This window comes from Ovis aries, chromosome 1, assembly GCF_016772045.2.
Source record: "Ovis aries strain OAR_USU_Benz2616 breed Rambouillet chromosome 1, ARS-UI_Ramb_v3.0, whole genome shotgun sequence".
Lineage (NCBI taxonomy): Eukaryota > Metazoa > Chordata > Mammalia > Artiodactyla > Bovidae > Ovis > Ovis aries.
This window is the reverse complement of record NC_056054.1, coordinates 86,528,034-86,555,613: the sequence shown is the minus strand read 5'-3', so window position 1 is coordinate 86,555,613 and position 27,580 is coordinate 86,528,034. Positions and strand designations below refer to the sequence as shown.

General features: G+C 60.2%; 1 protein-coding gene across 3 annotated transcripts; it reads right to left on the bottom strand.

Annotated features, from left to right (window-relative positions):
* Positions 1–71: 71 nt before the first annotated feature.
* Positions 72–25,595, bottom strand: CELSR2 (cadherin EGF LAG seven-pass G-type receptor 2). 3 transcript variants are annotated; one of them, XM_027972605.2, is made up of 34 exons: positions 21,759–25,595; positions 16,319–16,966; positions 14,187–14,409; positions 13,648–13,763; positions 13,385–13,473; positions 12,829–12,986; positions 12,318–12,481; positions 12,043–12,168; positions 11,508–11,674; positions 10,954–11,241; positions 10,694–10,868; positions 10,304–10,445; positions 10,024–10,144; positions 9,421–9,604; positions 9,143–9,244; positions 8,356–8,450; positions 7,903–8,112; positions 7,238–7,421; positions 7,016–7,144; positions 6,749–6,929; positions 6,196–6,363; positions 5,991–6,117; positions 5,685–5,885; positions 5,194–5,368; positions 4,751–4,863; positions 4,520–4,599; positions 4,306–4,432; positions 4,072–4,194; positions 3,352–3,479; positions 3,021–3,109; positions 2,714–2,908; positions 2,409–2,579; positions 2,053–2,287; positions 72–1,756 (listed from the first exon to the last, which is right to left on the bottom strand). In XM_027972605.2, exons 1-34 carry the CDS (start codon positions 25,057–25,059, stop codon positions 1,729–1,731), a joined length of 8,763 nt encoding a protein of 2,920 aa, XP_027828406.2. In that variant the 5' UTR covers positions 25,060–25,595; the 3' UTR covers positions 72–1,728. The 3 variants fall into 3 exon arrangements, with proteins under 3 accessions (XP_027828406.2, XP_042107812.1, XP_042107817.1); XM_042251878.1 differs by having other exon boundaries at positions 72–1,612; XM_042251883.1 differs by having other exon boundaries at positions 72–1,350.
* Positions 25,596–27,580: the final 1,985 nt, after the last annotated feature.

Below are 27,580 nucleotides of genomic sequence, written 5' to 3'. Positions count from 1 at the left end.
TGTTTTCCAGAGACCAGGCCTATCCCTTCTGGAAGGACAGGGCCGCGCACAGAAGGACACAGTGACGGTGCTCAGCCCGCACGGAACTAGTTTATTCAGTAGTACAGTGAAATGAAAAAACAAAACACAAAATGCTACCATATTTACAGTAACAATCAAACTGTACAATCAGATGGTTAGTATCAAGTTAGCATCCAGCATCTTTGTATTTTTTTAAGTCAAGTCATCAGTAGTAAAAACCAGTTAAGTTTTTAACCTTTTGCAGGAATTGCTGAGGGGAGAGGCCAAGGGGGGAGAATCCATGGCAGAAAAACCAGAAACCAGCCTTACAAATGAGAAATAGAAATATTTTCTCTATTCAGAGCCTCTTTTTCTGGCCACCTGCTCCAGAGGAAAGTTGGTGACAAGTCTGGAATACATGTTTAGTGTAAATGGTGACTCCAGTGAATAGCAGCTGGCAAAACCAAGGAGGAAGAGGAGAGGTGGGGAGATGACAGCCTGGAGCAAGGGTGAGGGCCTTAGGCCCCCTTGCCAGGACTGCTGGGTACACACCCAACCTGTGATGGCCATGTCAGACCCCCTGGGACTGGACCCATCCCAACACAACAAGCAAATAAATTAAAAATATATATTAACTCTCTCTTCGCAGGGAGCTGGGTGGTGAGGGGGAGAAAAAGGAACAGGACTTGGTCTTTTGAAGAAGAGAGCCAATTCCAAGAAGGAGATAAAAATAGAACATGTCTCAGAGGCCACAGCAGGTCAGTGGGATTTGTCTGGTCCCGGAGGAGGGAGAGTGGACAGCAGCGACCCGACTCCCGTCAGTCTTCCTCCTCCCTGTCCCACCCACACAATAGCAAAGAAGCGCAACTTAACACGTGACTGGCCTTCCCCAGCACGGGGCAGGCAGGGAAATGAAGCACTTTTGGGTCAGCGAACTGAGCAAACACCCGGGCTGCAGCACGCGGCCGGAGTCCAGGAAAAGGAGAGGGGCAGGGGTGGCCCGGCCGCCGCCCAGGGGCGCGGGTTCCCCTCAGAATGTGTTCATGCAGCATTTGGGGGTCCGGGGGCTCCGAGTCCTTCTGCCCCCTCTCCGGACAGGGCTTTTTGCAGTTCCTGGAGGTGGCAGCACGGGCAGGGTGAGGAGCGCCCTCCATCCTGCCACCCTTGCCGCGCTGAGGCCCACCCGGTGCAGCCCACAGGGCACGATGCCCTGGGTGCATGTGGCTTCGTCCTTTCCTTTTGGTGATGGCAGACGAGGGGCAGGCCCCCCAAGAGTCCCTCTCCTCCCAGAGGCACAGCAGATGGGAAACTGAGGAGAGGCTGGGAGAGCATCCTGGGGGATCCTAGCCTCTTAGGGGAGGGAAAGGGGAGTCAGTTTCCAGCGTATAAAAAAAATTAATCCCTGAAGTCATGAAGAGTGGAGATCCTTTTTTAAATCTTTTTTTTTTTTTTCCTCTTTTCTGAAAAACTTTGTCTTGGAGATGTTGGCCCCAGGGGTCCAAAGTGCAGTGAGGGGGATGATGGGGAAGGGAGTTGGCACTAGATGGCCTGGGGTGGGGTGGGTGCCCCTCCCGGCAAGGCCCAGGCTCCTCAGATGGACGTTTCGTCGCTGCTGCAGGCAGGCAGGCGGGGGAGCAGGGGCAGGATAAAGCACAAGACAGGAGTGGGGGCATGAGTGCAGCTGGGGAAGGTAAGGGAGCCTCAGGGTGTAGGAACCACGGCCCAGGGTTAATGCAGGAAGTTAAAGAAGAGAAATCTGGAGAGGCAGGAAAGCAAAGTGACAGACAAGGCAGACAGAGGGTTAGTCAGAGCAGAGGAGGCAGGGAGCAGCTTTCCCCAAAGAAGGAAGCAGAAAAGCAACCCCAGCCCCCTGCCCTCCCCCACTCTACCCGACGCCGGGCTGGGCCGACCCCGTGGGGCACCATGTCTGTGGGCACGTGGCCCGAAGGGCCCCGGACCACAGTCTGCTGCCAACCAGGGTGGCCTGGGGGAGGTCTGGAGGCAGGGCCTCGGCGGGGCTGCACCCTGATCCGCCCACCCAGCCACACTCACTCAGAGCCTGAGGAGTCCTCATCCACTGTGCCCGCCTTGATGCTCATGGCAATGGGCATGACCCCATTCAGCTGCTCCTGGAGACTCTGCCGGGGGGGAGGGCGGGGAGGGGGCCCACCCCGGCTGCCCTCGCTGGCTGAGGAGCCCCGGGAAGACGTGGTGCCTTGCTCGGGCGGTAGCCGGAGGAGACTGCTCTTCTCACTGATGGTGGGCAGACACTTCTTCTTGAGGATGCCTGCGGGCCAGAGGGTGGGCTCCATGAAGGGCAGGTGGAAGGAGCATGCCCTCTGGCCACAGGCTGGTGTGAGGCGGGGGGCTGCTGATGGGGAGCATGCAGCTGCGCACACCCCACTCACCTTTGTGAGGCTGGGCAGAAGGGCCTGGAAGCGGGCCCAGGGAGCCCTCCCAAGTCAGGGCATCTCCATTCTCTCGTGGCCGCTCCTCAGAGGCCCCGTTGCCACAGCCTTCCTTTGCTGTGGTCCCAAAGTCTCCTGGCCAGGGGACCTTCCCAGGCCCCAGGCCCCCATCTGGTGGACAGAGGAAGTAGATAAGGCCCAGAGAAGGCAGTCAGGAGAATCACCACCTTAGTCTCACCTCCCAGAAATCCCAGCCCCTCTGCCCTCCCACTGCCCCCAGAGGCCACAGCCCTGCACTGGCCCACCCTTAGGGGTACTGTGCAGGGGCAGTCTCTCGGCCCCAGGCCCCAGCAGGCTGTCCCAGCCTGGTTCTCCAGGGAAGGCTGCCTCCCTCTCCTCTTCCTCTTCCTCCTCCTCGCTGTCTGATGAGTGGGTAGATGCATAGGAGCCGCTCTGGTCATCCTCCAGGGACAGGTCACTGTCGGAATCTGTGTCTGGGTCTAGCAGGTGGGGGAGAGATCACGACAGCTCATCCGCCACCGCCCACCCTCAGTAAAAGCTGGGTGGCTGGGCCTCCACCCGCCACTGGCCATCAGGAGATTCCGTCCTCACCATGCTGCTGGTTTTGACCTTCCAGGAACAGGCCACCGGGGTCCCCCAGGCCAGGGGGCCCTTGGCCGGGGTTCAGCGTGGACTCCTCCCTAAGAAGACAAGACACCCTGGCGGCATCTGCCTGGTCCTCACCTGTGTCTCATTCTCTTGTCTGTCCTAGGTTATCCCGTTCCTGTCCCATGTCCCTCACCACTTCTAGGTTCAAGCTGCCACCGTGTCAGCCACGGTGTGTGCTACCCAACTCCTAGCTGCCCGGCCTGGGTCTAGCAGGCCTGGTGCCCTTCCTCGCTCCCCAGCCCGCCACCCCCCACCCCACCTCGCCAGGCCTCACCTCAGCAAGAAGGGGATGTAGCTGGGCTGACTCTTGCCCGAGCGGCTGGCACTGTGCAGGGAGCCGGCTGAGTCTCCATAGGGCTGGTACAGCCTTCCATCCCCGTAGGGGCTGGGGCAGTTGTAGGACTAAGTGGAAAACAGGTCAGTATGTTGGGGAGTGGGACGGGGTGGCCCCAGGCTGGGAAGTGGAAGGGCTGAGGGAGCTTGCCCTAAATTCTCCCCACCGTGTGCCAAGGACTGGAGAGAGGGGCACCACGCCCCTGCTGCCCCCATTTCAGGGCCTGGTGGCAGCTGCAGCTCTGCCATAGCTGAGCCAGTTCTATGTCTCCCAGATACCCTGGACTCGGCTGTCTAATAGGGGTTGTTAGCAAAAGACGGCCCTCCTGAGAGCATCCTGGGAGACACAGATTTACCAAGACACACAAGGGACTCTCAGGTGTGGGGCATTTATGACCGATTACCTGTCTTGGTCACATTCTCCCATGCTCCACTCCCATCTCTCTCAACTCAGTACCCCCCTCCCCCACCCCCAACCATGCCCCCTCCTCCCAGGCCACACATACCATCTCACCACCCCTTCTTCCTTTCAGGAAAGGAGGTAAGGATGGAGAAAAAGTGGGACAAAAAGCACAGAGAATGGTCTCCTTGGGCCTCCTGCCTCTCCCCTGCCTCATACTCCCCATGACCCCTCCACCTCCTGGACCCCCGGCTCCCTCACCGAGGTCAGGGTGGACTTGGTGGTCAGAGCAGGGTCAGGGCTGGGCTTGCGGCTGCAGGCAAACTTGAGTGCTTTCCGGACCTCCTTGCTAAGCACCACGTAGGAGAGGAAGATGAAGGGGCCCTGACAGGCAGGAAGCAGCAACTGTAAGTGCTGATTAACGGACCTCCTAGTCACGCTCCCCGCCACACAGAACTCCAGCGGCCTCCCACGGGGCAGGGCCCGGGCTGGTACCTGGACACAATTGGAGGCAGCAAAGAGGTAGTGGAAGAGGAGGGTGTCGCTGTTGACAGACAGCAGTGCCAGCAGCCACGTGGCGCTCAGCAGCAGTAGGACGGCGAAGGAGGGCCGCAGCCCCGAGCTGGGGACGGGGGCGCTGTGAGTCTGGCTGCAGGGCCTCCCACGCTGGTGCCCACCCACCGCCCAGGCACCCCCAGCCCATACTCACACAGGGCCTTTCTTCTCAAAGCCCTGCCGCTGGGCAGCACAGGAAGCCCGGGCCGCCAGGATGTACAGGAAGACACTCATCTGGCAGGGGAGGAGGGGGTGTGAGGGGGGATCGTCAGGACACAGATGGCTTCCATCCCACCCCCAGGGACACCTCCACCATTCCTCAAGGGGAGCATGAGTTCACGCTCAGCCTGCTCCGCCCCACCCCCAGGCACTCTCTAGCATTTACCGAGACCGCAAAGGCCACGGGGCCGGTGAAACTCCATATGAGTGTGTCGTAGATGGAGAGCCAGCAGAAGTCGGGGTTCCCATAGCCCTCCGGGTCCAGGCCCACAGCTAGACCTGGGAGGGCGGTGACAGCGGCGGGGAGGGGTGGTCAAGGGACTTGGGAATCAGTCAAGCGGACAAGTGGGCTCCAAGGGCCAGATGCCGGGGAGGAAGGGTTCTGTCCACCCTCTGTCCATGCCATCCTCTCCAGCCTAGGGGACCCTCTCCCTGGGTGGGGCTCCCAGGCACCGAGTTAAATGAGAGGGACACTTGTGGAGAACTTGGCCCGGGGCATAGGGATGTGGGGCCTCCAGGCCTGGGATATACACGGGAGAAGGTGGCATAAAGGTGCACCGAGGCCCTAGGGATGTAGACCTCAAGACCCGGGCTGGGGGCGGGGGGTACCTGTGATGAAGGCAGGCACACCCCAGCCCAGCATGTAGTAGAATCGCATGGGGCCGGCGTTGACATCGCGCACCTCGGTGAGCGCCCGGTACAGGTGCAAGGCCTCCAGCAGAGCCCAGGAGAAGGCGCAGAGGTACAGGAAGTGCAGCAGGATGGCAATGACTGTGCAGGCAAACTGAGGGCCCAGGCCGCGCCTGGTCAGTGCCCAGGCCACACCCAGGCTGTGGGCTCTGCTCTCACCAGACTGGAGAGGAGGGCCTGGGTGCTGGACGCTGCTCCAGCGGGGAGTCTGGGCCATAGGAAGGTACCTCTAGGGTGCGCCGGGGAACCAGGGGGAGCTGGAGCAGCGCAAGCCATGCGCTAGGCCCCAGGCTAGCTCTTTACCCCTCAGGGCTGCAGAAGCAGGGATTGAGGGGAACGCCGGGGAGGACTGATGTGGGACCATGAGAGCGGGGGACACTGGGGGTTTCTGGTGAGGAGGAACATCTTACAGGGAGGTCAGCCTGGTTGATTCCCAGGAGGAAGACCAGCTGAGCCAGGCCCAGGGCGGCTGTCAGGTTCCGCCGGATGCCATGCTGGTTGGAGCGCAGCGTGCGCAGGACAGCAAGGAAGAGGAAAGTGAGCAGGAGGGCGGCCAGGGTGACCCCGAGGGCCACGTATGTCAGAGTCTTCAGTGGCAGGATCTCCCCATTCTGTAGGGGGCCCGGGTGGCAGAGAAACAGGGAGATTAGGAAGGGCAGGGTCTGAGCACCCAGTCCAGAGCCCTGGGCTCCCACCCCGAGCCCTGCGGGCCCAACCTCGCGCCGAGACACATCCATGAGCACAGCGAAGCTCGTCATGTGGTTGCACTGGCAGCTGACGTGGCTCTCGTTGCGGAAGACGACTTCACAGCCTCGGGCTGACCAGCCACCAGTGCCACTGACCCTGTGTGAGGGAGGCAGGGTCAGGAGACAGGAGGGGGTGGTGCACTGGGGCCTGGGGCACAGGGCAGTGCAGGCTCACAGGATCGAGTGGTTCCAGAAGACACAGATGGGTTTGGTGCGCTCCTCGGTCTCCAGCAGCCGGAACTGCACCGTGACGGGCTTGTCCAAAGCACGGGGCAGGAGCTCCTCGTCGTCATGGACGCTGATGCTCACCACGGGTGTGTTGATGACGGGGCGTTTGGGAACTCTGGCCAGGCAGGCACACAGTCACCACAGTATTCGTGTGAGTGGCATGCACGCATACTAAGTGGCTTTAGTCATGCCTGACTCTGTACGACTATGTACGACTCTGTAGCCCGCCAGGCTCCTCTGTCCATGGGATTCTCCAGGCAAGACTACCGGAGTGGGTGGCCATGCCCTCCTCCAGGGGACCTTCTCAACCCAGGGATGGAACCCGCATCTCTTATGTCTCCTGCATCAGCAGGTGGGTTCTTTACCACTAGCGCCACCTGGGAAGCCCTGTGTGACTGGAGGACCCTTCTTATCTCTCTGAGATGCTGCCACCCCTGGTCCCTCTCTGTGGCTCCCCCACTGACTGGCACCCCCACCCACTCGTCTCCCCGGCCGCTCACCTCAGGCTGCGCTTGTCCGGGTCGTAGTTATGGGGCAGCAGCCCGGCCAGGGTGCGGTAGATGATGACGCTGGCCACCGCCTCACCCTGGCTCAGCTCCGGGTGCCGCCGCTGCCGCCGAGCCAGCTCCTCCAGCTCCGGGGGCTCTCCGGGGCCCGCGGGTCTGACCACAGGGAGTGTTTCTGGGATCGGGACATTGTCTACTCAGCTGGGTCCTTCACAGACACCCCAGCCTGGCCCCCTGACCCACCCCTCGGCCCCCACTGACCTCTGAAGACAGACTCAGGCAGGATGACCGTCGTCTCCAGGTCTGGGGGCCGCTCCCCCCGCAGTGCCTCATAGCGGGGCAGCTTGGCCCCAGCGAAGCTCCCCTTGTCCAAGCGAACGACAGAGATGACTATGGAGAGGGCACAGGTCAGACCCTAGGTGAGGAGGGCAGGCCCCTGGCGTGGCCCTGCACACACCCTCTCCGGCCCGCCGGCAGCCTCACCGATGTTGGGCGTGACGATGGTGAAGGGGCTCAGGTAGGTGTGCCGCATGTTCTGGGCCAGAGCGCTGGCATAGGCCTCGTAGTGCTGCAGCAACCAGGCAGTGCCACCCTCCGTCTGCTGGATCAGCTCCCAGTGCCGCTTGTTGGCTGCATCCAGGAGGGCGCTGCCCACGCGCAGCAGATTCTAGAGTGGGCACGTTCACAGCAGGCTGTGCCCACAGCCTCACTCCTCGTCCCCACCAGCCCATCCTAGACCAGCGCTGCCCCGCCCCCCACCATGCCCTGCCCACTAACCCTTCCTCCTCTGTCTCTAACAGCTTCCCAGGGCCTGTGCCTATGCCCACACAGATTATCTGATGCGGGTTCCTCCCTGTCCTGGGCCAGTGGAGAGGGCCCTTCCTCTGGTGAGCCTGGTCAGACCGGGTCTTCATACAAACATTATTCTCTATGGATACCCTGCGTTAAGAAGGGTCGGGAAGAGGTGCTCTAAATGACCGATGTGCTGGGCCATGCCTCAGGGGGTCTCATGGAGGCCTCATGCCGGCTGGGAGCTCCCTAAAAGCAGAGAGAGGAGTGCCCCAGACTCTGCCCCGAAGTTACCAGGAGCCAGCTCACTCACCATGACCTCCTCCCACCCCACCTTCCCTGCCCACTCTGAGCCCCACCTCGGTGAAGTGCACGTCCTGTGTGGCGGACAGCCCAAAGCCTCGCTGGGCACTCTCGTGGGCCAGCAGCCGCGTGGCCAGCTGGTAGGCCACCTTGACGTCACTGCCAAAGTAGCCAGCCGTGTGTTGGGTAGCATTGCGCAGGAGCAGGGCCAGCCGCTGGGAGCGCCCGGAATCCAGGCCTGACTCGTTTCTCTGCAGCCGCTCAGCCTGGGACCAAGACAGGCAGGGGGGTCAGCACAGGAAGGGGACAGCAAGGTTCCCAGAGGGGAGAACTGGAACTCCAGAGTAAAAGGACTCGGGAAGGGGAGAGGCAGCCTCTGGGCAGGGGCCCCCGGAAGGCAGGAGCTGGAGTTGTCGGAGTCCCCTTTCTCAAAACTGGAAAGGCGGGCAAGTCATCCTGGGTGAAGACGGGGTAAGGGGCAAGGAGATGGAGAGGAGACGTTCACTTACAAATCCCTTCAGCTCTGAGAAGGTGACCGATGTGCAGTTGAAGAGGTTTGGGGGAAGCCACCCTCTGTGCTCATCACAGTGGCGCACAGCAGTCCCTGGGGGAAGGCAGCCAGGAGAGCAGGCCTCAGGGAGAGACCTCGCTGAGTTCTGCCAGGGCCAGCCCCCGTGAACCAGAGACAGGAGACTAGCAGACAAGGGCCCTGCTGTCCAGTGCCCCAGTGTGTGCGGAGCCCCAGAGCCAAAACCTCTGCGAGATCAACCCACAGGAGGGCTGCAGGAGTGCGGGGCATGTGGCCTCCCTGAGCCCCCGGACTCGGCTGCCCTACTCCGGCCACCACCTTGAACTTTCTGCCACACACTCTGCTTCTGATCTCTGCTCATGGTCAATCCAAGGGCCAGAGCCAGCCTGCATCCTGCAGCTCCCCTGGGACAGCAGCCCATGCGCCCTGCTCCCCAGGCCGTCTCTCTGGTGGCATAACTCCAGTACGAGGTGGTGAGTTGAGGATAGCAACCTGTGACTCATCTCTGAACCTCTAGTACCCAGTCCTGTGCCAGGCATGCTGCAGGTTTTCAGCACTTTTGTTACAAGTCCAAAATGTAGACACCTTTCATCTAGGCAAACTTGGAAGCACAGGAGCATTGAGCCAAGGAAGCATGGGACATGGAATCCCCCAGACCTGGAGGCCAGAAGTTGGGGGTCGCGGGATCTACAGCCAGGGACTCCCCACCCCACTCTACTGACAAAGGCCAAGTTCTCTGTTTCATGTTCCGGGCCTCCAGCACCTACCGAAGGAGCCTTTGGGACAGGGGGCAGCGGCAGGCAGCCCAAAGCGGGTACGGGGCCACCAGATCCCAGCCTCGATGGCCCTGGGGCAGCTGTCGTAATTCACTGCAAGGAAGCGCACCATCACTCAGGAGCAGTTGTCCCCCTACAGCGATGGCCGGGCTCCCCAGCCCTCCCAAGGCAGCCTCAGGTCTGCAACCCGTCCCGGCTCCTGGCCTCCCTGGGACACTGGGGCCTGGCACACAGTGGGGAGGGCCACCCACCCATCTCGAGAGCCCTACCTTCACAGCCGTTGGTGGTAACCTCAGCAAAAGGGTTGTCACAGCGATCACACTGGCGCCCAATGACGCCTGGCTTGCATGGACACTGGCCCTCCTCAGGGTCACAGACTCGGGACAGAGAGCCCGTGGGGTAGCAGTCACATAGGAGGCAGGCGGGGCTGCCAGGGGGCCGGTAGTGGTTCTCCTGAGAGGGAGAAGGGACACAGGGTTGCTGGCTCAAGCTCTCTTCCCTGGGTGCTCACGGATCCTCTCACTTTGGCCCCTCTGGAGAGAGGTTCCCTGACCCCAAAGAATGGTACATTCAAAGTATTTATTAACTGGTCATGATTTGGAGTTTAACCCACCAGTGAGACACCAATCAATTAGAATGGGCTGCAAACAACCAGTACAGCTGGCCCGGAGCTCACTGATTAAGTCCTGGCCCCCTCCGCACCCCAAGACACACAAGGACAAATAGCCACTGGCCCGCCCCAGTGGATCAAAGGCACGTAGCCCTCAGCGCTCTGTGGGGAGGCTTCTTCCACTGCCCACCCTCCCAAGGGCCCAGGAAGTACAGAACAGCAGCCGAGGCAGCGCTGTGCAGGCTTGGGTCGGGGCAGTCACCTTGCAGCGGCACTCGCCACTTGTCTTGTTGCAGTCTGGATCGAAGCCTTTGCTGACATCGCAGTTGCACGGGCCGCATGTGGGGTGTCCCCACCAGCCTCGGGGACAAGGTTGGTCAATCCTGCAGAGAAGGGACCAGGGAGGAATGAGCTCCTTCAGCCACGCTGTAGCCATGTGTGGCCCTTCCTACCCCAGCCGTGGCCCAGCCAGGCTCCCAGGGCTCTGAGGGACACAGTGGGCATCGGCAGTGGCCCCAGCTGCCTGCACGGATCCACATTACCTGGTTTCACAGTATGGCCCAAGGTAACTGGGGGGACACTCGCAGGTATAGCCATGGGGAGCACTGGGCTTTCGGGTACACATGGACTGATGCTCGCATGGGTTCAGGTCACACACATTAGTGCAGTTGTCACCATAGTAACCTGGGACCAACCAGAAGGACAAGAGAGACTCAGTCCCCACCTTCCCCTGGCATTTTCTTCAAAGCTGCCTTCATTCACCTCCTTCTGTTCTGAGCAGCTATACCAGTTGGCTGTGGCTCTGCAGTGCAGGATGAGAGGCTCAGAGGGGTGAGGTGACTAGCCCCAGGTCACATGGCAAAGCCAGAATGAGCCCCCGCCCCTGCTCCACACCTGCTGACTTGTCCCATTTCCCTGGACCCCTGGCCTACCTGGATCACAGCTGCACGAATAGCTGTCCCAGTCGTCACTGCAGTAGCTATTGGCAGGACATGGGTTTGAGTCACAGGGGTCTGGCAGGCTGCAGCCTGGCTCCACGCTGATGCTCTCCCCACGGCTGGGATCCAGACTGCTGATGCCCTCAGGCGTCTCACTGACCCGAACACCCTGGGAGGGAGAGGATAGTGGTGTTGGCCCTTTGTGGAATGGGCTTCTCAGTGTTGGCGGTGAGAAAGCAGAGCAGGAGGCTTACCTGCAAACAGCCCCGGAAGCCTCGGGCCACACCACTGGCCGGCCCTGGAACACCCCCGACGGTAATGTTGCTCAGGTGTAGCCCGTGCAGCCGGGGGCCCAGGTTGCCCTCTGCCCACTGCTGCCCATAGTCAAAGGACAGGATGGCGTGGCCAGGGCCTCCACTGGCTCCCAACGCCAGCTGTGCATGGTGCCAGTCACCATCATTGGCCCGGCCTGGCTCCAGCTGGAGAGACGAGGCCTGGAGCCCTGTGCCCTCCACGCTCAGCACCAAGCGGCCCTCCCGAAGCTGGCACCAGAAGAAAAGAGGGTCAGCAGACTGCCTTGACCAGCTCATCTTCCAGCCCACTGTCCTTCCTGGACCACCAAACCCATCCTGCTGCCCAGCTGAGGCCAGGGAGGAAAAGGCATTATTTCCTGTGGGCCCGAGAGATGGCAGCAGTGATCCACCAAAGGAACCCAGCTGCCTTTTCTCTCCTGGGAAAGACCCCGCCCAGCCAGCTCTGACCAATAACCCATGCCAGGGCCCGCCGGCCCCACCCTTCCCTGCATCACCTGCAGAGTGATGGTGCTGCGCCCCCTGGTGACAGCCTGGAGCAGGACGCCGTCGGCCTGGCGTGTGCGAAACATGAGGCTGAGGTGCCAGGGCTGGGAGATGGGCAGTGAGAGGCCATACCAGGCCAGCAGGCTGCTGCCCAGGAAGCGCTGCGGGTTGGCCATCTCTGGGCAGGCAGATAGAGGCAGACTCTGAGGGGCGGAGTGGCCGAGTGCCCCAGGGGGTATGATGTTCAGCGGGGGTAGCGCAGTGGGAGGCAGGGTACTGCCCCTCCTAGTGCCCAGGCTCCCCAGCTGCCCCGCCCTCCAGAGCATCTACCTGCTCCGGGTCCACCCCACTCTGTGCCCAGGCCTGCCTGTGACTGGGCCCTTTGTCTCCCGTGCTAACCCTCTCAGGGCGCTGCCCAGACACGCTTTTCCACCCACAGCCAAGCTCAGCTGGGCCCTGCCCAGGGCCTGGCCCGACCCTGCTAGGGTTCCGAGCACTGCTGACAGCTCCCAGGCCCCAACCTCTGACAGCTGCTCCTATACCTACCCTGGGCACAGCTCTTGCCCCCAAAGCCCAGAGGGCACTCGCAGCTGAACGCATCCCACTGGTTCACACAGGTGCCCCCATTGTGGCAAGTGTTGCTGTCACACACGTTCTTCTTGGCAGGGCACCCTAGAGTGGAGAGAAGGGTGCTCAGGCAGAGGCTCCCGACAGAAGACCTGTGGCAGTGGCTAGAGGGGGCTCTGAGCCCCCCACTCCCAGGGGCCCCCACACCAGGCACACCCCACCTCTCTGCATTCAGCCTGCCCCGCCTCCCATACCAGGCATGGTGCCGTTGTTGGCAATGAAGTCAGCCATGTCGACGTGGCGGCTGTCCACCTGCAGGTCCCTCATGCAGCCCACAAACTGCCGGGTGCGGACAGGGAAGCTCTCAGGCAGGTCAGGCACCCCGCCCAGCAGCAGGGGCCCTGTCAGGTCCAGAGACCTGGCAGGTGGGGTGGGGGAGGCGGGGAAACAGCCAAGACATGAGGGTAAGTGGGGTGCTTCCAGCTCTTCCTTCTCCTAGGGGCCCTGCTGAGCAGCCAGGGGAAGGGAAGCCCCACCCTGGAGCTGCTCTATCAGACTGCTGCCCAAGGCTAGCTCGAGTCCCCCAGACTTGCCGGCTCTGCCCCCACCCAGCCCCCGTGCAGAAGGCTGAGCAGGGGCAAAGGGAAGCCAGATGAGGGAAAGGAATTGGTTCCCATTTCAGGGCCCCCAAAGTCCCCCCTTACAGCCCTCCCTCCCTGTGTGGCTCCACACCTCGCTGCACCCCCAGCCCTCTCCCCTCCTTACTTCTTGCTGCCACCCTGAGTGCCCTGGGCAGCGCAGGAGTAGTTGCCCAGCATCGCTCCAAAGCGCAGGGCTACTCCTGTGTCACAGCCATCCACGGTCACCACAGCCACCTTCTGCTCGGATGGGCCCTGCGGGAGCCCCGTCTGACCCAAGAGTGGCTGTGGACAGGCAAGGGCAGAGAGGGGAAAGAGTGGGCCAGGGCCACTCATGGGCCAGCAGGCAGGAAAACGCCAGCACATACACACTCCCTTTGTGTACTGCTATACACGCATACACGTGTGGTATACACATGGACACATGCACACAGATGTGTGCTCACATGACCATTTACCTTCCTCAATGTCCACTTGCGTTTGTACCTAGCAGAACAGGAAGTGTCTGTACCACCTAGCAGGATGGGAATGCCCAGCGAAGCAGCAAGTTCCACCCCTCCCTTCCTCCCCGTTCAGCCAGACATACCACAACCAGCCCCCAGCAAGGCAGTGCCACCCAGGTCTGGGAGAGCATCTGAGCCCAGGACAGGACCCTCTCCCCCCGTGACCCCTCCCATACCCACCTTATTGTAGTACTTCAGATGCACCGTGTGCCACTGGCCGTCACTGACCCCTCCGGGCACGAAGGGGGACACGGTGGTGGTCGACTCCCCTGAGGAAAGGACCCAGGTGAGCTGAGACACCAGCTGAGGGCTGGGAATGGGGACAGGGCACTCGTTGTTGGGCTGCGCCCAGGTTTGGCTGGGAGAGTGTGTGACTCGGGGTCAAGGGCGGGGAGGCACAGGGACTCCGGGAGATGGGCGAGGATGCGGGGCCGCGGGATCACCTGCAGAGAAGGTGAGCTGGACCTGCTCCTGGATCACCTCGAGGGCCACGAAGTCATGCTTCTCGTTGAAGCGCCCGTTGTACAGCAGCAGCCCATCACGCTCCTTGGTGGCAAACCTGAGTGGGAGTAAGGGAGGGGGCAGGGAATGGGGCACCCACCTGGATGCCCGCACCCCAGCCACCTAACCAGCCCTGGTCCTGCTCAGAAATCTCCTGAGGGCTGACTCCTGGGTGGAGGCTGTGGGCCACATGGCTAGAGCGTGGAAGATGAGCACAAACCAGGACTAGCGGCACGACCCTGGCATCCTGGATCCCACCCTTGAGGGTGCGTTGGGAGGAGTGTAGGTGGCCCTGGTGGGTGAGGGGCCTGCCAGGCAAGGGTACAGGGCAACTCAAAGTACAGGCCTGGCTCTGCCAACAACTCCCTCCCCCTCCCCCGCCCTGCCACACAGCATCACTGCCTGACTTCCCACCTCGTCCACAGAATAGGAGGCCCCCCAGGCTGTTCCCAGCCCCTATTCCAAGTGCCCAGGCACTCACGAGAGGGCCAGGGTGAAGTGGAAGCGCTGGCGCAGGCCCCGGAAGGTGATGAAGGAACGGGCAGGGAAGCTGCGTGTGGTCACCTGGCAGAAGGGCTTCTCGAAGTCTCCGGATGGGCAGTCGCACTTGAAGCCGCCCACCAGCAGGTTGACACAGGTGCCCCCGTTCTTGCAGACACCTGGGGTGCAGCGGCCCGAGCGGGCACTCACTTCGCAGTGCTCACCTGGACAAGAAGTCAGGCAGGTGAGCACCAGGTGTCTGGGAAACTGGGACTCCTTTGCGCCCAGTGATCCCTCTGTGGTCTCCCATGACTGCTATGACACTCCGCATCCCTCCAGCATCCCCACATCCTCTCACGTGCTCATCCCTCTGAGCTCTGTGAAACCCTGGCTCCTCTGATGCCCTGCTTGGCGCACTGGACATCCTCACCACAGTCCCATATATTGCTGTCCTGCAAGTTCCCAGAGGCTCCCAGTCCCTTCCATGCCCCTGTTTGGGCCTTAAGAGCACAGGCCTGTGAGGTCCCTGATCACAAGGTCTGAGTCCTAGTGGCCTTTGGTGTGAGGGTTACCCAGCAAGTATGGGGGTGTTCTGGCCCCATCAGGGGGCATGCCTGTGGAGGAGAGGGCCTGCAGGACAGCACAAGGGGTGGTAGCAACCCCCACCCCACACTGGCGCTTTTGTCCCTCACAGGCACCAAGATCAGCTTCCCTCCCTGGGGATGAGACCAGGCTTCCACTTGGATTTGTCGGAGTTATGGGATGGTGTGGGTGGGAAGCTGGGGACTCTCCAGAAACGGGCCAAGGGACTCCCGCCCAGAGCCCTCTTGTTCAGACTGAGGACCTCTGTGCACTTGAGAGATGCTGAGACAGTAGGGAACTGAGCCTTGGGAGCTGAAACGGAGGAGCTGAAAATTCCAACATCAGATGGCAAAATCCACCCTTTTCTCTCCCTCCCCATTCCCAGATTCTAGAGATAGGTTCTCAGCTCCAGTGCCTAGTGACTGGCTCTAGTTTCCATGGAAACTGTTGTTCGCCTACTCTAAGCACCCCCCTACCCCATCCTCTTGGACAAAGACTTCCCTCCCCTCCCCCAAGCCCACCCCTCTGCTCCCCCCTACCCACAGCAGCAGCTGAGAGGAGTCAAGTCTGGCAAGTTCTGGGCAGGAAGATGCAGCAGGGGAGGCAGCAAGGCTGGCCTACCACGGCTGGCGAAGAGCGTGGGCATGGCTCTGGGGGAGAGGGAGCAAGGCCTTCGGCCCCTGGGAAGGAAAGGCATGGAGAGCCGGGGATTTCCTGAGGCAAAGCAGGAGGCTGCAGGGAGGGGTCTGGAGCACGAAGCAGAGGCTGCGAGATCCCAGGGAGAGTCTGGGGACAGGATGTGTAAAGACCCCTGGAGATAGGCCAACAGGCCTCTTGGTCAGGCCCTGCTTTACACACCTGAGCAAGGGTGGACTCCACGTCACGCAGATGATCTGAAAGTCCCCATCCCCACACCTGAACCCCACCAGTCTCCCCAGCTCTTCTGCGCCTCCCCTCAACACCTGGGGAGAAAAGCACCCGCTGCGGCTCTGAAAGGCAACTCACTCATCAGTTCGGAGAGTGGCATGTACTAGGCCCAGCCTCACCTCTAATCCAGGTGAGACCTGGGGCAAGTCACCTGATCTCACTCAGTATTTCCCTAAATCACAGCCAGCACTTCCCACAGGCCAGCTCTCTTGCCCATATTAAATTTAATTAATCCTCACAACCACCTTGTCATGGGAGTAGATTCATCACCCATTTAAAAATTCTACCCCACAGAGCGGTTAAGTAACTTGCCCAAGGTCACCCAGCCGCTCTTGACAAAGCTGGGATACAAATGCAAGCCGACTGGCCCCAGTGCCAGCCCTGACCTCAGTTACACCATCTGGGGGTGGGGGCGGGTTGGGGACAGAGAAACAAGGGTCCCCTCTTCCTTCCTCAACAGGTGATTGTGAAAGAGCAAGTGGGTCTTGTGAATGGCCATTGCACCCTGTACATTCCCTCAGGAGAAAGAGGTTACCCGGTTCTTCCCTTGATTGTGCTGGCGCTGCAGGCTTCACCACCCCCAGGACCGCCCTCGGGCCTTCTCCTCCCTCCGCGAGGGCTCACCGGTGTAGCCGTCGCGGCAGAGGCAGGTGTAGCCGCCCTCGCGGCTGCGGCAGCGTCCGTAGGGGCCGCAGGGCCGTGAGTAGCAGAGGTCCACCTCGGTCTCGCAGTAGTCGCCGGTGAAGCCAGGCGGGCAGCGGCAGCGCAGTCCCCCCACCGGGTGGATGGGCCGGAAGAGCACGGAGGAGGAGGCGATGAAGGGCGCGGAGGAGTCAAAGCGGAGCACGGACACGCAGCGCATGTAGTTCTCGCAGGGCTCACGCAGGCAGATGTTGTCGTCGAAGGGCAGTACGCGCTGTGCCGAGATGGCAGTGAGCAGGCTGCGGTTGAGATACAGGCGCTCCTGCAGGTCCTCGGAGGGCAGGAAGGGTGGCCTGCCCCCGGGCCCCGGCGGCTGGCCCACCGACAGGCTCACGTTGAGGATGTGGCTGCCGGGGGCATCGGTGTCCCGCTGCACGTTGAAGATCACCACGTGGTCTGGGGGTGTGGCCAGCGTGGCGGCCACAGCCTGGATGAAGAGACCCAGTAGGGGCGACAGGAAGCGCTCGGGCGACATGTCTTCCAGTCGCAGCGTGATGCTGTGCGTGAGCATCTCGTCGGTGATGATGGTGACGCGCAGGGAGCACTGAGCGGTCACGCTGTGCACGCCGTCTGTGGGGAGGCCAGATGGTCAGCACCCAGGGAGGCAGGGGTCCCAAGCCATAAATCTGGCTCCGGGTACGAGCACCCGGAGGAGGGCATGAGTGTGGGCTGGAACCCTGCTCGCACACTCCTGCACTGCCCAGTTGCCAAGAAAGGCTCTTTTCTAACTGGCATAAAAGAGCCCTTAGGACACTGTGTGCCTCACCTGAGAGAGAGTCACTCCAGGAGGGCTCAGCCCCCAGCAGCACTCAGGGGGATTGATTTCCAGAAGTTCTGTTTGCATACTTTCCAGAAACCTTCTGCTGCAAAGCGTGTGTGTGCATTAATTGCTGGGTCCTGTCAACTCTTTGCAACTCCATAGACTGTAGCCCACGAGGCTCCCCTGTCCGTGGGATTTCCTAGGCAAGAATACTGGAGTGGGTTGCCCTTCTCTTCTCCAGAGGATCTTCCCCACCCAGGGATTGAACCCAGGACTACTGCATTGCAGGTGGATTCTTGGTGGTCTGAGCCACCAGGGAAGCCCGTTGGAAAGCATGGACACATCTTTTAATGTTTGTGCATCTTTCCCTGCCCCAAGCCACGGATGGGTCTGCTCCCTTATATCAATACCAGACCAGGTGCTTCCCGGCACGAGAATCTTATTTTGCCTTTTTCTTACCTCCCTAGAGGGCCCAGAGCACCATGAGAGACCCACAAATATAATCCTCCTGCCCTCTCAGCCTCTATATCTCAACACCTCTACAAACCTGACTCTGGCTGTGTTCCCCCTCCCCCATTGCAGTAGAGAATGGAGGGTGAACTGGGTCAGTGGGCCACCCAGTCCCCCTCCCACTAAGCCCCGTGGCTGCTTGGGCACAGGCCCGCTATCCCCATGGCAACGTCCCACACAAAGCATTCTTCCCGCCCAACTCTCTGAGTTGCTGAGGGTAGCCTGGGGGGCCCTACCCCAGGAAATTTAGCTGAGCCACCTTACCAGTGGCAGCACCACCCACTGCCCTGATGTTGTGGGGTTCTGGGGGCCAGAGATAGAAAGGCCTGGGTAGCTCTCCACCCTGAGCCCCAGACAGAGCCCCACTGAGCTGACGTCTCCTGGCCTAGACCTCCAGCTACTCATCACCCACTTGGCTCATGGCATTAAATCCAGTGCCTGCCACACCCCCAGGCCACACACTCACTTATAAACAGCTAAGTACTAACACTCTGGTGTCTCACCCCACCCACACACGCTAAGCCCAGAAATACTGGGCACACCTGAGTGCTCAAACACATAGCAATGGACTGTATTCAGCTCAAAATGAAAGCTGGAGGCCAAGCGGTGAGGGAAATGGCCTGGTTGGGCTATAAGCGATATTCTTATTGTTTAGTTACTACAATGTTCTACGCATAGTAAGTGTTCAGTCAGATGGTCATGAGAATCTATTTGATCTCCATAATGAAGAAATGGTCTTTAAAACACTGCAGGGAGGCCCAAGTAGTTATTTAAAAGGACATCCTAGCAAGAATGAGGCAGGAGGTAGTGTTTCTCGGGTGGGACAGAGGTAGGAGAGGGCTTCCACAGTGGCTCAGTTGGTGAAGAATCCACCTGTAATGCACAAAATGAGGGTTTGATCCCTGGGTTGGGAAGATCCTCTGGAGAAGAGCATGTCAACCCACTCCAGGATTCTTGCCTGGAGAATCCCATGGACAGAGGAGCCTGGCAGGCTACAGTCCATAGGGTCGAAAAGATTTGGACATGATTAGCAACTAAGCACGCACGCGCACACTCCTGGGTGTACGAAAGGGATCTGGGAATAGATTCTTCTGCTTCTATGTCATAGCACCTTGAGGTAGCTGACTGCGCCAGCAACTAGGAAGGCTGAAGCCAGACATACATCTGAGCCGTGTCCTCGGCCCCCTGCCCACCTGCCCTCCAGCCTCACTGCTTGAGAATGTGAGGCTCGCCTGCTCTCACCAGCAAGCCTGTTGTCATCACTCACCTCTGCTCCTCCTTTTCTTGACTGCTGCTGAACAAACTGTTCCTTCCTACCTGGACTATCCAGCCACCAGCCCACACTCCTCCTAGTTTCCTAGCCCGCCCTAAACTCACCTTTTCCAGGGAGCCTGCCCAGATTTATGACCTCAGGCTCTACTTTCCTCCCTCTTTCAGAGCCCCCTGCACTTAGTTCTGGAGCCAGCCCAGGGCCCTTGTGTACCTGGTGCCCAGTGATTCCTTGGTGTGAGAGTCCCTCTGGGCAGGAAGGAGCCCAGAGTCCACAGAGTCCTCCTAACTGACCAGGGAGGGGCGGGGCAGGCAAGAGAAACCTCTCCACTGTCAGCCCTGGGAACGCGCACCCCTCCCGGTGTTGCCCCCCTGCCGGCCCAGGCCCCGCCTGCACCCCTCACCCAGGGTGTCCGCTGCTTTCCATCTGGCCCACCATCTGTGGCCACCTGCCCCTTCTGCTATTGTCCCCATCCCAGCAGTCAATGGACCGCTCTCTCCTTCCTCTTTGTTCCTTTCTCCTGCCTTGACCTGGGTCACCCTTCAGGTGCAAAGGCAACGGTGGGAACCGGGGTGGGGGGTGCACAGCCTGAGCCATCCTCCTGGGCAGAAGAGGGTGGGGATGGGCCCTGACCCCAGGAAACACCCTCTGTGACAAGAACCTCGCCTGCCACACCTAGGAAAGTGCCAAGTCCCAGACTGGGGCAGAATTAGAGGCCAAGCCGCCCTTGCCCTGGCAGATGCACTAGTGGGAGTCGTGGGCCATGAGCGGGCACTGCTGTGTGTCCAGGCAGGGTTGGGAAGAGGCAGAGTTAGGAGAATTTGGGCCTCGGGAGAGCCCCCCGGCCCATGCTAAGGCAGCTGAAGTCCCAGGGAACAAGAGAGGGGGAAATCGGAGAGGCAAAAACACAGAGACCAAACAGGGGAAGACAAAGGCCCAGGAAAAGAGCCAGCAGTGGAGAAAGTGGGGAAGGAGGAGAGTCACACCGGAGATGGGGAGAGGACCACAGAGGAGACAGTGCAGAAAGGCCCCCAAGGGCAGACGCGGGAAAGAAAGAAGAGACAAAGAGCAAGAGAGGGAAACAAAGGGCAGCAGGAGCTGATCCCCCTCGCCCCAGCCGCCCCGGACTTTGGGGTTGCCGTGGTGACTGCCTCCAAGGGTCAGGGCTGAGGGGAAAGGGTGGGGTTGGGCTGGAGGGCCAGCCAAGGCCTCCCCATCTATTCTAGGGGAGCCGAAGTCTGGGGCTCTGCATGGGTAGGAGTGTGAAGGCTGGGTGGGGCCTCCTCTGCCCACGTCCCTCGGTCACCTAGGGTGGACTGGGGGAGGCAGGAGGGAGAGGCCCTTCCCCTCCAGCCCTCCCCACTGCTTCCCAGCACAGAGAAGGACACGAGATAGCAGAGCTCCAGCCCCCACCACCTCCCCCTAGAGAGGAACTGAAGCTTCCAGAGGCACAGAGCCTGTCCATGACCTCTAAAAGCTCACGCGCCCTGGCTCCAATGGCCACCTGAGGATTGGGGAGGGGGGTTGTCTGTCCCAGAAGGACTATGAATGAGGAAGGGGCTGAAGCCACGCCCTGTGTCTTGCACGCCTCACTCCTCTCCTACCCCGGACTCCTTGGGGTGGAAGTGAGGCTCGCCAGGCGGCTCTTTCTCCCCTCTCTGATGTGCCTAAGTGAGGGTGCCCTGACCCACCCATCCCCAGGCACAGCTAACAGTTAGTGCTCACGAGGGCCGCAGCTGTTCCCAGGCCCAGGGAAGGAGCTCGGCTCCTTGCTGCCGCTGTTGTCCACTCCCTGCTCCCAACAGAAGAGACAGAATGCTGCCCACCCTCCCCCCCACCCCCTGACTCTCCTCCCCCAGCCCTTCTGTCCAGGAGTCTGCAGGCTGAGCGCTTGGCCAAGCAGCTGGAATGCCCGGCCTGGGTCCCGGCCAGGCTCCCACGCCCCAGGATTCTGTTCCCCTGCCGCTGGATCTGGGGGCTCTGCCTTCAGAGGCCACTAGCGCCCTGGCTCATCATGGTCCCCACAGCCCATCCCCTGAGCCCAGGCTCTCATGGGCCATGGGAAGGCCTGGCGTCTAAGAACAGCCGCGGGGAGGCAGGGAGCCCAGGAGTGCCATGGCCTGCCCCTGGCTCCGCTGCGGCCCCTCCCCCAAGCCGGACCCCGAACCACCACCTCTGACAGTGGGGTCTGTTTGGACAGAGACAATGAGCTCCGGCCTCACTTCCTGTGGGAGCTCTGAAGGGGGAAGCCAAGCCAGGCTCTTTCTGCCTGGAGGGAAAAGAATGTCCTAGACAAAGTCCCCCTCAGCTGGTCTGTGGCTCAGCCGGGAACCAGAAGGGGCCCAACCGCAGGGTCCTGACCCCGTGGGGGCAACTCTGTGCCCCGACAGCCTCGGCTCTGTCCGAGGCTCTGTGAGATCACAGGGACGTGCCGGCGGGCGGGCGGCTGGCGGGTGTGAAGGGGTGGCTCGCTGCTCTGGGCCACAATCCCCTCCATCCCGCCCCAGCTCTCTTAGACCCCAGAGCCTTTTTCCACAATTCTCAGCAGCCACAGAGAAGACAGCCTCATGACATTTCCCCACCATGTCACAGGCTGGTAGGCAGAGGGCAGCCGACTGAAGCAGCCCGGCCCAGCCTGGGGTGGCAGGCAGGGCCCACACAGCTGCCAGGATTCCTTGGGCTCTGTCCGCAGCTGCTTTGCACCCCTCAAACGCTAGCCAATCCCAGGTAGAGAGACGGGCCGGCAGTTCCTCCTCAGGAGGCCTCCCAGGCCCTCCCCCAAGGGCCAACTCTATCCCAGTGTTGCCGGGGCCCTTCCTTACCCGACACCAGCACGCTCATGACAGCCTCCAGAGGTCGGTTGTTGTCCAGTGCCCGACTCAGCCTCAGCTCGCCAGTGGACGCGTTGAGGAGGACCAGGCTGAGTTCATTCCCGCGCTCAAAGCTGTAAGTCAGGCTGTCTGAGATGTCAGGGTCGTGGGCAGGCACCCGGCCAATGGCACCCCCTGGGAAGCTGCTTGATCGGTTGGTGACATAGTTGTTGAAAAGGATCTCGAAGTTGCCCAGCACTGGTGGGTTGTCATTGCGGTCAAGCAGGCGGACGTGCACTGTAGCTCGGCTCACCAGCGGAGCTGACGTGGCCTGGATGACCAGGACATATTCAGGCCGGTCCTCATAATCCAAGTCCACCAGAGCGGTCAACTCTCCGGAGAAGATGTCCAGTTGGAAGACCTCAGGGATGTTGCCCTCCACGATCTGGTACATGATCTGAGCATTGGTGCCTTCATCAGGGTCAGTGGCTGTGACCCGGGCCACCGCCAGCCCAATGGGACTGTTCTCTTCCACAAATACATCAAACTCATCCTGCTCGAACACAGGTGGGTTATCATTTACATCCAACACTGTGACTGTCACGTCCATGGGCGTGCGGGCTGGAGGCATCCCCTTGTCCACTGCGTATGCCCGCAAGACGTACTGGGCCACATTCTCACGATCCAGCCTCCGCAGTGTTCTCACAATGCCTGATGTGGACTCTACGATAAAGTCCCCGTCTCCATCATTGCCTCCTTGGAAGGTGTAGAAGACCCTGCCATTAAGGCCGGAGTCACGATCAGTGGCTGAGATCTGCAGAACGCTGGTGAAGGGGGGCACATCCTCGTAGACACTGCCCTGGTAGGAGTCCCGCAGAAACTGAGGGGCGTTGTCATTCACGTCATTCACCAGGATCTCCAGGTAGGTGGTGTCGGACTTCTGGGGAATGCCATTGTCCCGGGCAGTGATGGCCAGGGTGTAGGACACCTGGTCCTCATAGTCCAGCTCAGCCTGGGTCGTGACGGCCCCTGTGTCCGCATCGATGCGGAACTGGGGGATGCTGTCCTCCATAAAGTAGGTGATGCGGGCATTCTCACCCGTGTCCTCATCTGTGGCGCTGATGAGCACCACTGTGGTGCCTGCTGGCCGGTCCTCATTAATATTCACCGTGTAGTGGGAGCTCTGAAAGACAGGGCGGTGGGTATTGGCATCAGTGACGTTCACGACCACTTGTGCCGTGTCCTGCCTCGTGCCATCGGAGGCAGTAACAGCCAGCACATACTGCCGCTCAAGTTTGTAGTCCAATGGCAGGGCGAGGGACACCAGCCCCCCACCGCTCTGGCTGGTGATGGAGAAGCGGTTTCGGGTATTGCCACTGGTGATCTGGTAGGTGATGACACTGTGGGCATCTCGGTCCACGGCTGACACCGTCACCACGCTGGTGCCCACAGCTGCATCCTCATTGAGCCGCACCGTGTACTCGGGTTGGGTGAAGGTTGGGTTGTTGTCGTTGACATCCAGGATGGTCACGCTGACACTGGCCGAGGCAGTGAGTGCTGGGGTGCCGTGGTCGCGGGCTTCTACTCCAAAGCTGTAGAAATCAACCTCTTCCCGGTCCAGCTCAGCTGCCACAGAGATCCAGCCTGTGCCATTGTTGATGGTGAAGGGAAAGTCGTGTCCAACCCCTGCAAGGCGGTATTCTAAGCGAGCATTGTCACCCGCATCAGCATCAATGGCCTGGACATGGAGGACCAAGTAGCCTAAGGGGACACTCTCCAGAACAGTAGCCTGGAAGGGGGTGCTGACGAAGATGGGAGCATTGTCATTGATATCCAAGACCTGCACTGTCACCAAGCCGGAGACGTTGGAGAGAGGGGGCCGGCCACCGTCCTGTGCCCGAACCCGTAGGGTATATTCCTTGGTCGTCTCATAGTCAAGAGGGCTCACCACGTCCAGAGCCCCAGTCTGGGCATCTAAGTAAAACTGTCCCCGTGCGTTGCCACTCATGATGCTGTAGTGCACCAGAGCATTGCTGCCCTTGTCTCTATCTGAGGCTGTGACCCGGAGGACCGGGGCTCCTGGGGCCACATCCTCCCGCACCTGGACCACGTAGCGCTTCTCACTAAACTGGGGGGCATTGTCATTATCATCCTCCACCGACAGGAAAATGGCAGCTGTGGCAGTCCGTGGACCAGGGTCCCGACCCTGGTCACTCGCTTCGACCGTCAACTGGTAGGATTCCACCTCTTCCCGATCCACGGGGCCTCGGGTTCGGATGACACCAGAGCGAGGGTCAATCTCAAAGACTTCAGAGGGGCTGCCCCCAGACCCTTCCACCAGCCGGTATAGAATATTGGCATTGGGAGGGGCGTCACCATCTGTGGCTCTGACGGTAAGCACCTCATAGCCGACTTCCAGGTTTTCCCTGAGGCTCTCCTTGTACTCCTGCTGCTCAAACACAGGGTCGTGATCATTGGTGTCAGTCACCAAGATGGTGAGCGTGGCCAGGGCACTGCGTCGGGGCATGCCGTGGTCCTGCGCCGTGACCCTGAAGACGTGCGTGCTCTTGGTCTCACGATCCAGCTCCTCGGCTGTGGTGACTGCACCAGTGATCGGGTCCAGAGAGAAGAAGTGGTTGGAGCGGCTATCGAAGAGGGCATCCATAGTGTACTCCAGTCGACCTGCCTCACCCTCATCTGGGTCGATGGCCCGCAGAGATGCCACAGGAGTACCTGCTGGCTGGTTCTCCGGCACTGTGGCCTGGTAGCTGGGGGGCTGAAACTGGGGGGCGGTATTCACGTTCCTCTTCCGACGTCCACCCATGGACTCTTCTGCTAAGCTGTCCCCTGCCCTGAAACCTAGGGCCTGCACCAGCTTACAGGACTGGCATCTCAGCCGTGGGGCTTTTAAGCACAGGTGCTCATGGGGCAGGGTGAGCTTGCCCTGCGGGGAAAGGTGGCCTCCTATGCCCAGAAGACGACAGCTCCAGGGGCACCCTTCCGGCGCTGGTGGCAGGGGAATGTGGGCCCCGGATTCTGGACACCAGACCCTCAGACCATCATGGTGAGGGACCAGGTGACCAGTCAGTTCCGTCCCCGCATCCCTGCAGCGGCTGGTGTAGAGCCAGAGGTTCGAGGATGGAGCTGGACAGAGCCAGCCCACGGGAGAGCAGGCCCCCGAGGAGCCGCGTCCGCCGGGCCCCAGGGAGCGACAGGGCCCCACTTGGTCTCCCAGTAGTGGCGGCAGCAGCAGCAGTAGCAGCAGCGGCGGCAGCGGTGTTGGAAGTGGGGCACGGGCCGCCGGGCCCCGCATCTCTCCCCCTTCCCGGCCGGCCGGGTCAACGGCGGCCGCGGCTCCTCCTCCCGCTCTTGCGGACCCCGCCGCGCCTCATGCCCGGGCTGGGGCGCCAGTCCCCGGGGGCTACTTTTGCGCCCCGCGGGGCCTGCTCCTTGATGCCTCACCGGAGCCCGGCGCTGCCCGCTCCCACGCGCCCCGGCTCCCACCGATCCCTAAGTCGGGCCCGCGCCGGGTCACCCAGACCACCACGGGCTGGCGCCGCGCTTCCACTAGCACACCCGGCTCTCGCCACCTGCGCCCGCGGCGCCCGCGGGGCCCGCGCGCCCTGGCCCTGCCGCTCGGAGATCCTCTGAGTGCCCCTCGCCCCCGCGGGATAGCCCACCTGCTCTCCCGGAGCTGAGCCCCCGGACCACGGCCCGGCCCCGGGAGCTTCCGACGGCCCCCCCGCCGGCCGCTCGTGCCCCGCGTCCCCGCCGCCGCAGCTGCTATCGCCGCGGCCCCGAGCCCAGCCCCACGCTCCCTCGCTTCCCTGGCGGGCGGGCGAGCTCTGCAGAGCGGCCGCGGCGGCGGCGGCGCCTCATTACCATAGACCTGCTCGCGCCGCCACTGCCTTAAAGTGGCGACGCCAGCCGCACCGAAGGAGGTGGGCCCCACCTAGCGCCCTCCTCCGCACCAGTGATACAGAATTCGCGCATTACTGACCTTCTTCGCCCATGCCAATCCCACGCCAGGCCTGCCCCTGGGCCAGATTCCTACGACAGTCTACAAAGGAATTAATAATCAGAAGCCAGACAGCAAATGATAATAATGGTGGCAAATCCTAAGTATGTTCAGAGGTTTTCAAAACCTTTTGAAGGACTATCAGAGGACAAGTGCCCACCCTGACGCACCTCCCTCCAAAAGGCTGGATGCTGATAAGAGTCCTTGTTGCTTCCCCTCCACTGGTCTGGGTCAGACAGAGCTAAAATGGCCCTGCTCAATAGTATAAATCCTCGCCCTTGTGCCAAAGAGACACTCCACTTCCTCAGGAACACACAGTGACCATCCTGAGCCCCCACCCCCGTTCAGTTCAGTTCAGCTCAGTCGCTCAGTCGTGTCCAACTCTTGGTGATCCCATGAATAGCAGCATGCCAGGCCTCCCTGCCCATCACCAACTCCCGGAGTTCACTCAGACTTATGTCCATCGAGTCAGTGATGCCATCCAGCCATCTCATCCTCTGTCATCCCCTTCTCCTCCTGCCCCCAATCCCTCCCAGCATCAGAGTCTTTTCCAATGAGTCAGCTCTTCGAATGAGGTGGCCAAAGTATTGGAGTTTCAGCCTCAGCATCAGTCCTTCCAAAGAAATCCCAGGGCTGATCTCCTTCAGAATGGACTGGTTGGATCTCCTTGCAGTCCAAGGGACTCTCAAGAGTCTTCTCCAACACCACAGTTCAAAAGCATCAATTCTTTGGTGCTCAGCTTTCTTCAGTCCAATTCTCGAATCCATACATGATCACTGGAAAAACCATAGCCTTGACTAGACAGACCTTTGTTGGCAAAGTAATGTCTCTGTTTTGCAATATGTTGTCTAGGTTGGTCATGACTTTCCTTCCAAGGAGTAAGAGTCTTTTAATTTTATGGCTGCAGTCACCATCTGCAGTGATTTTGGAGCCCCTCAAAATAAAGTCTTCCCCTGTTTCCCCATCTATTTCCCATGAAGTGATGGGACCAGGTGCCACGATCTTCGTTTTCTGAATGTTGAGCTTTAAGCCAACTTTTTCACACTCCTCTTTCACCTTCATCAAGAGGCTTTTTAGTTCCTCTTCACTTTCTGCCATAAGGGTGGTGTCATCTGCATATCTGAGGTTAGTGATATTTCACCAGGCAATCTTGATTCCAGCTTGTGCTTCTTCCAGCCCAGCATTTCTCATGATGTACTCTGCATATAAGTTAAATAAGCTCCGTGACAATATACAGCCTTGATGTACTCCTTTTCCTATTTGGAACCAGTCTGTTGTTCCATGTCCAGTTCTAACTGTTGCCTCCTGACCTGCATATAGGTTTCTCAAGAGGCAGGTCAGGTGGTCTGGTATTCCCATTTCTTTCAGAATTTTCCACAGTTTATTGTGATCCACACAGTCAAAGGCTTTGGCACAGTCAATAAAGCAGAAAGAGATGTTTTTCTGGAACTCTCTTGCTTTTTCCAGGATCCAGCGGATGTTGGCAATTTGATCTCTGGTTCCTCTGCCTTTTCTAAAACCGGCTTGAACATCTGAAAGTTCACAGTTCACGTATTGCTGAAGCCTGGCTTGGAGAATTTTGAGACTTACTTTACTAGCGTGTGAGATGAGTGCAATTGTGTGGTAGTTTGAGCATTCTTTGGCATTGCCTTTCTTTGGGATTGGAATGAAAACTGACCTTTTCTAGTCCTGTGGCCACTGCTGAGTTTTCCAAATTTGCTGGCATTGAGTGCAGCACTTTCACAGCATCATCTTTTAGGATTTGAAATAGCTCCACTGGAATTCCATCACCTCCACTAGCTTTGTTCATAGTGAT

What these genes read in the sequence shown, in the direction of transcription:
- CELSR2 (XM_027972605.2), bottom strand. Translation starts at nt 25,059, where the DNA reads ATGCGGGGCCCGGCGGCCCGTGCCCCACTTCCAACACCGCTGCCGCCG. An exon ending in TCTCAGAGCTGAAGGGATTT is followed by an intron (nt 8,113 to 8,355) that starts GTAAGTGAACGT and finishes TCTTGGTCCCAG; the next exon opens with GCTGAGCGGCTGCAGAGAAA. An exon ending in TTCTGGAACCACTCGATCCT is followed by an intron (nt 6,118 to 6,195) that starts GTGAGCCTGCAC and finishes TCCCTCACACAG; the next exon opens with GGTCAGTGGCACTGGTGGCT.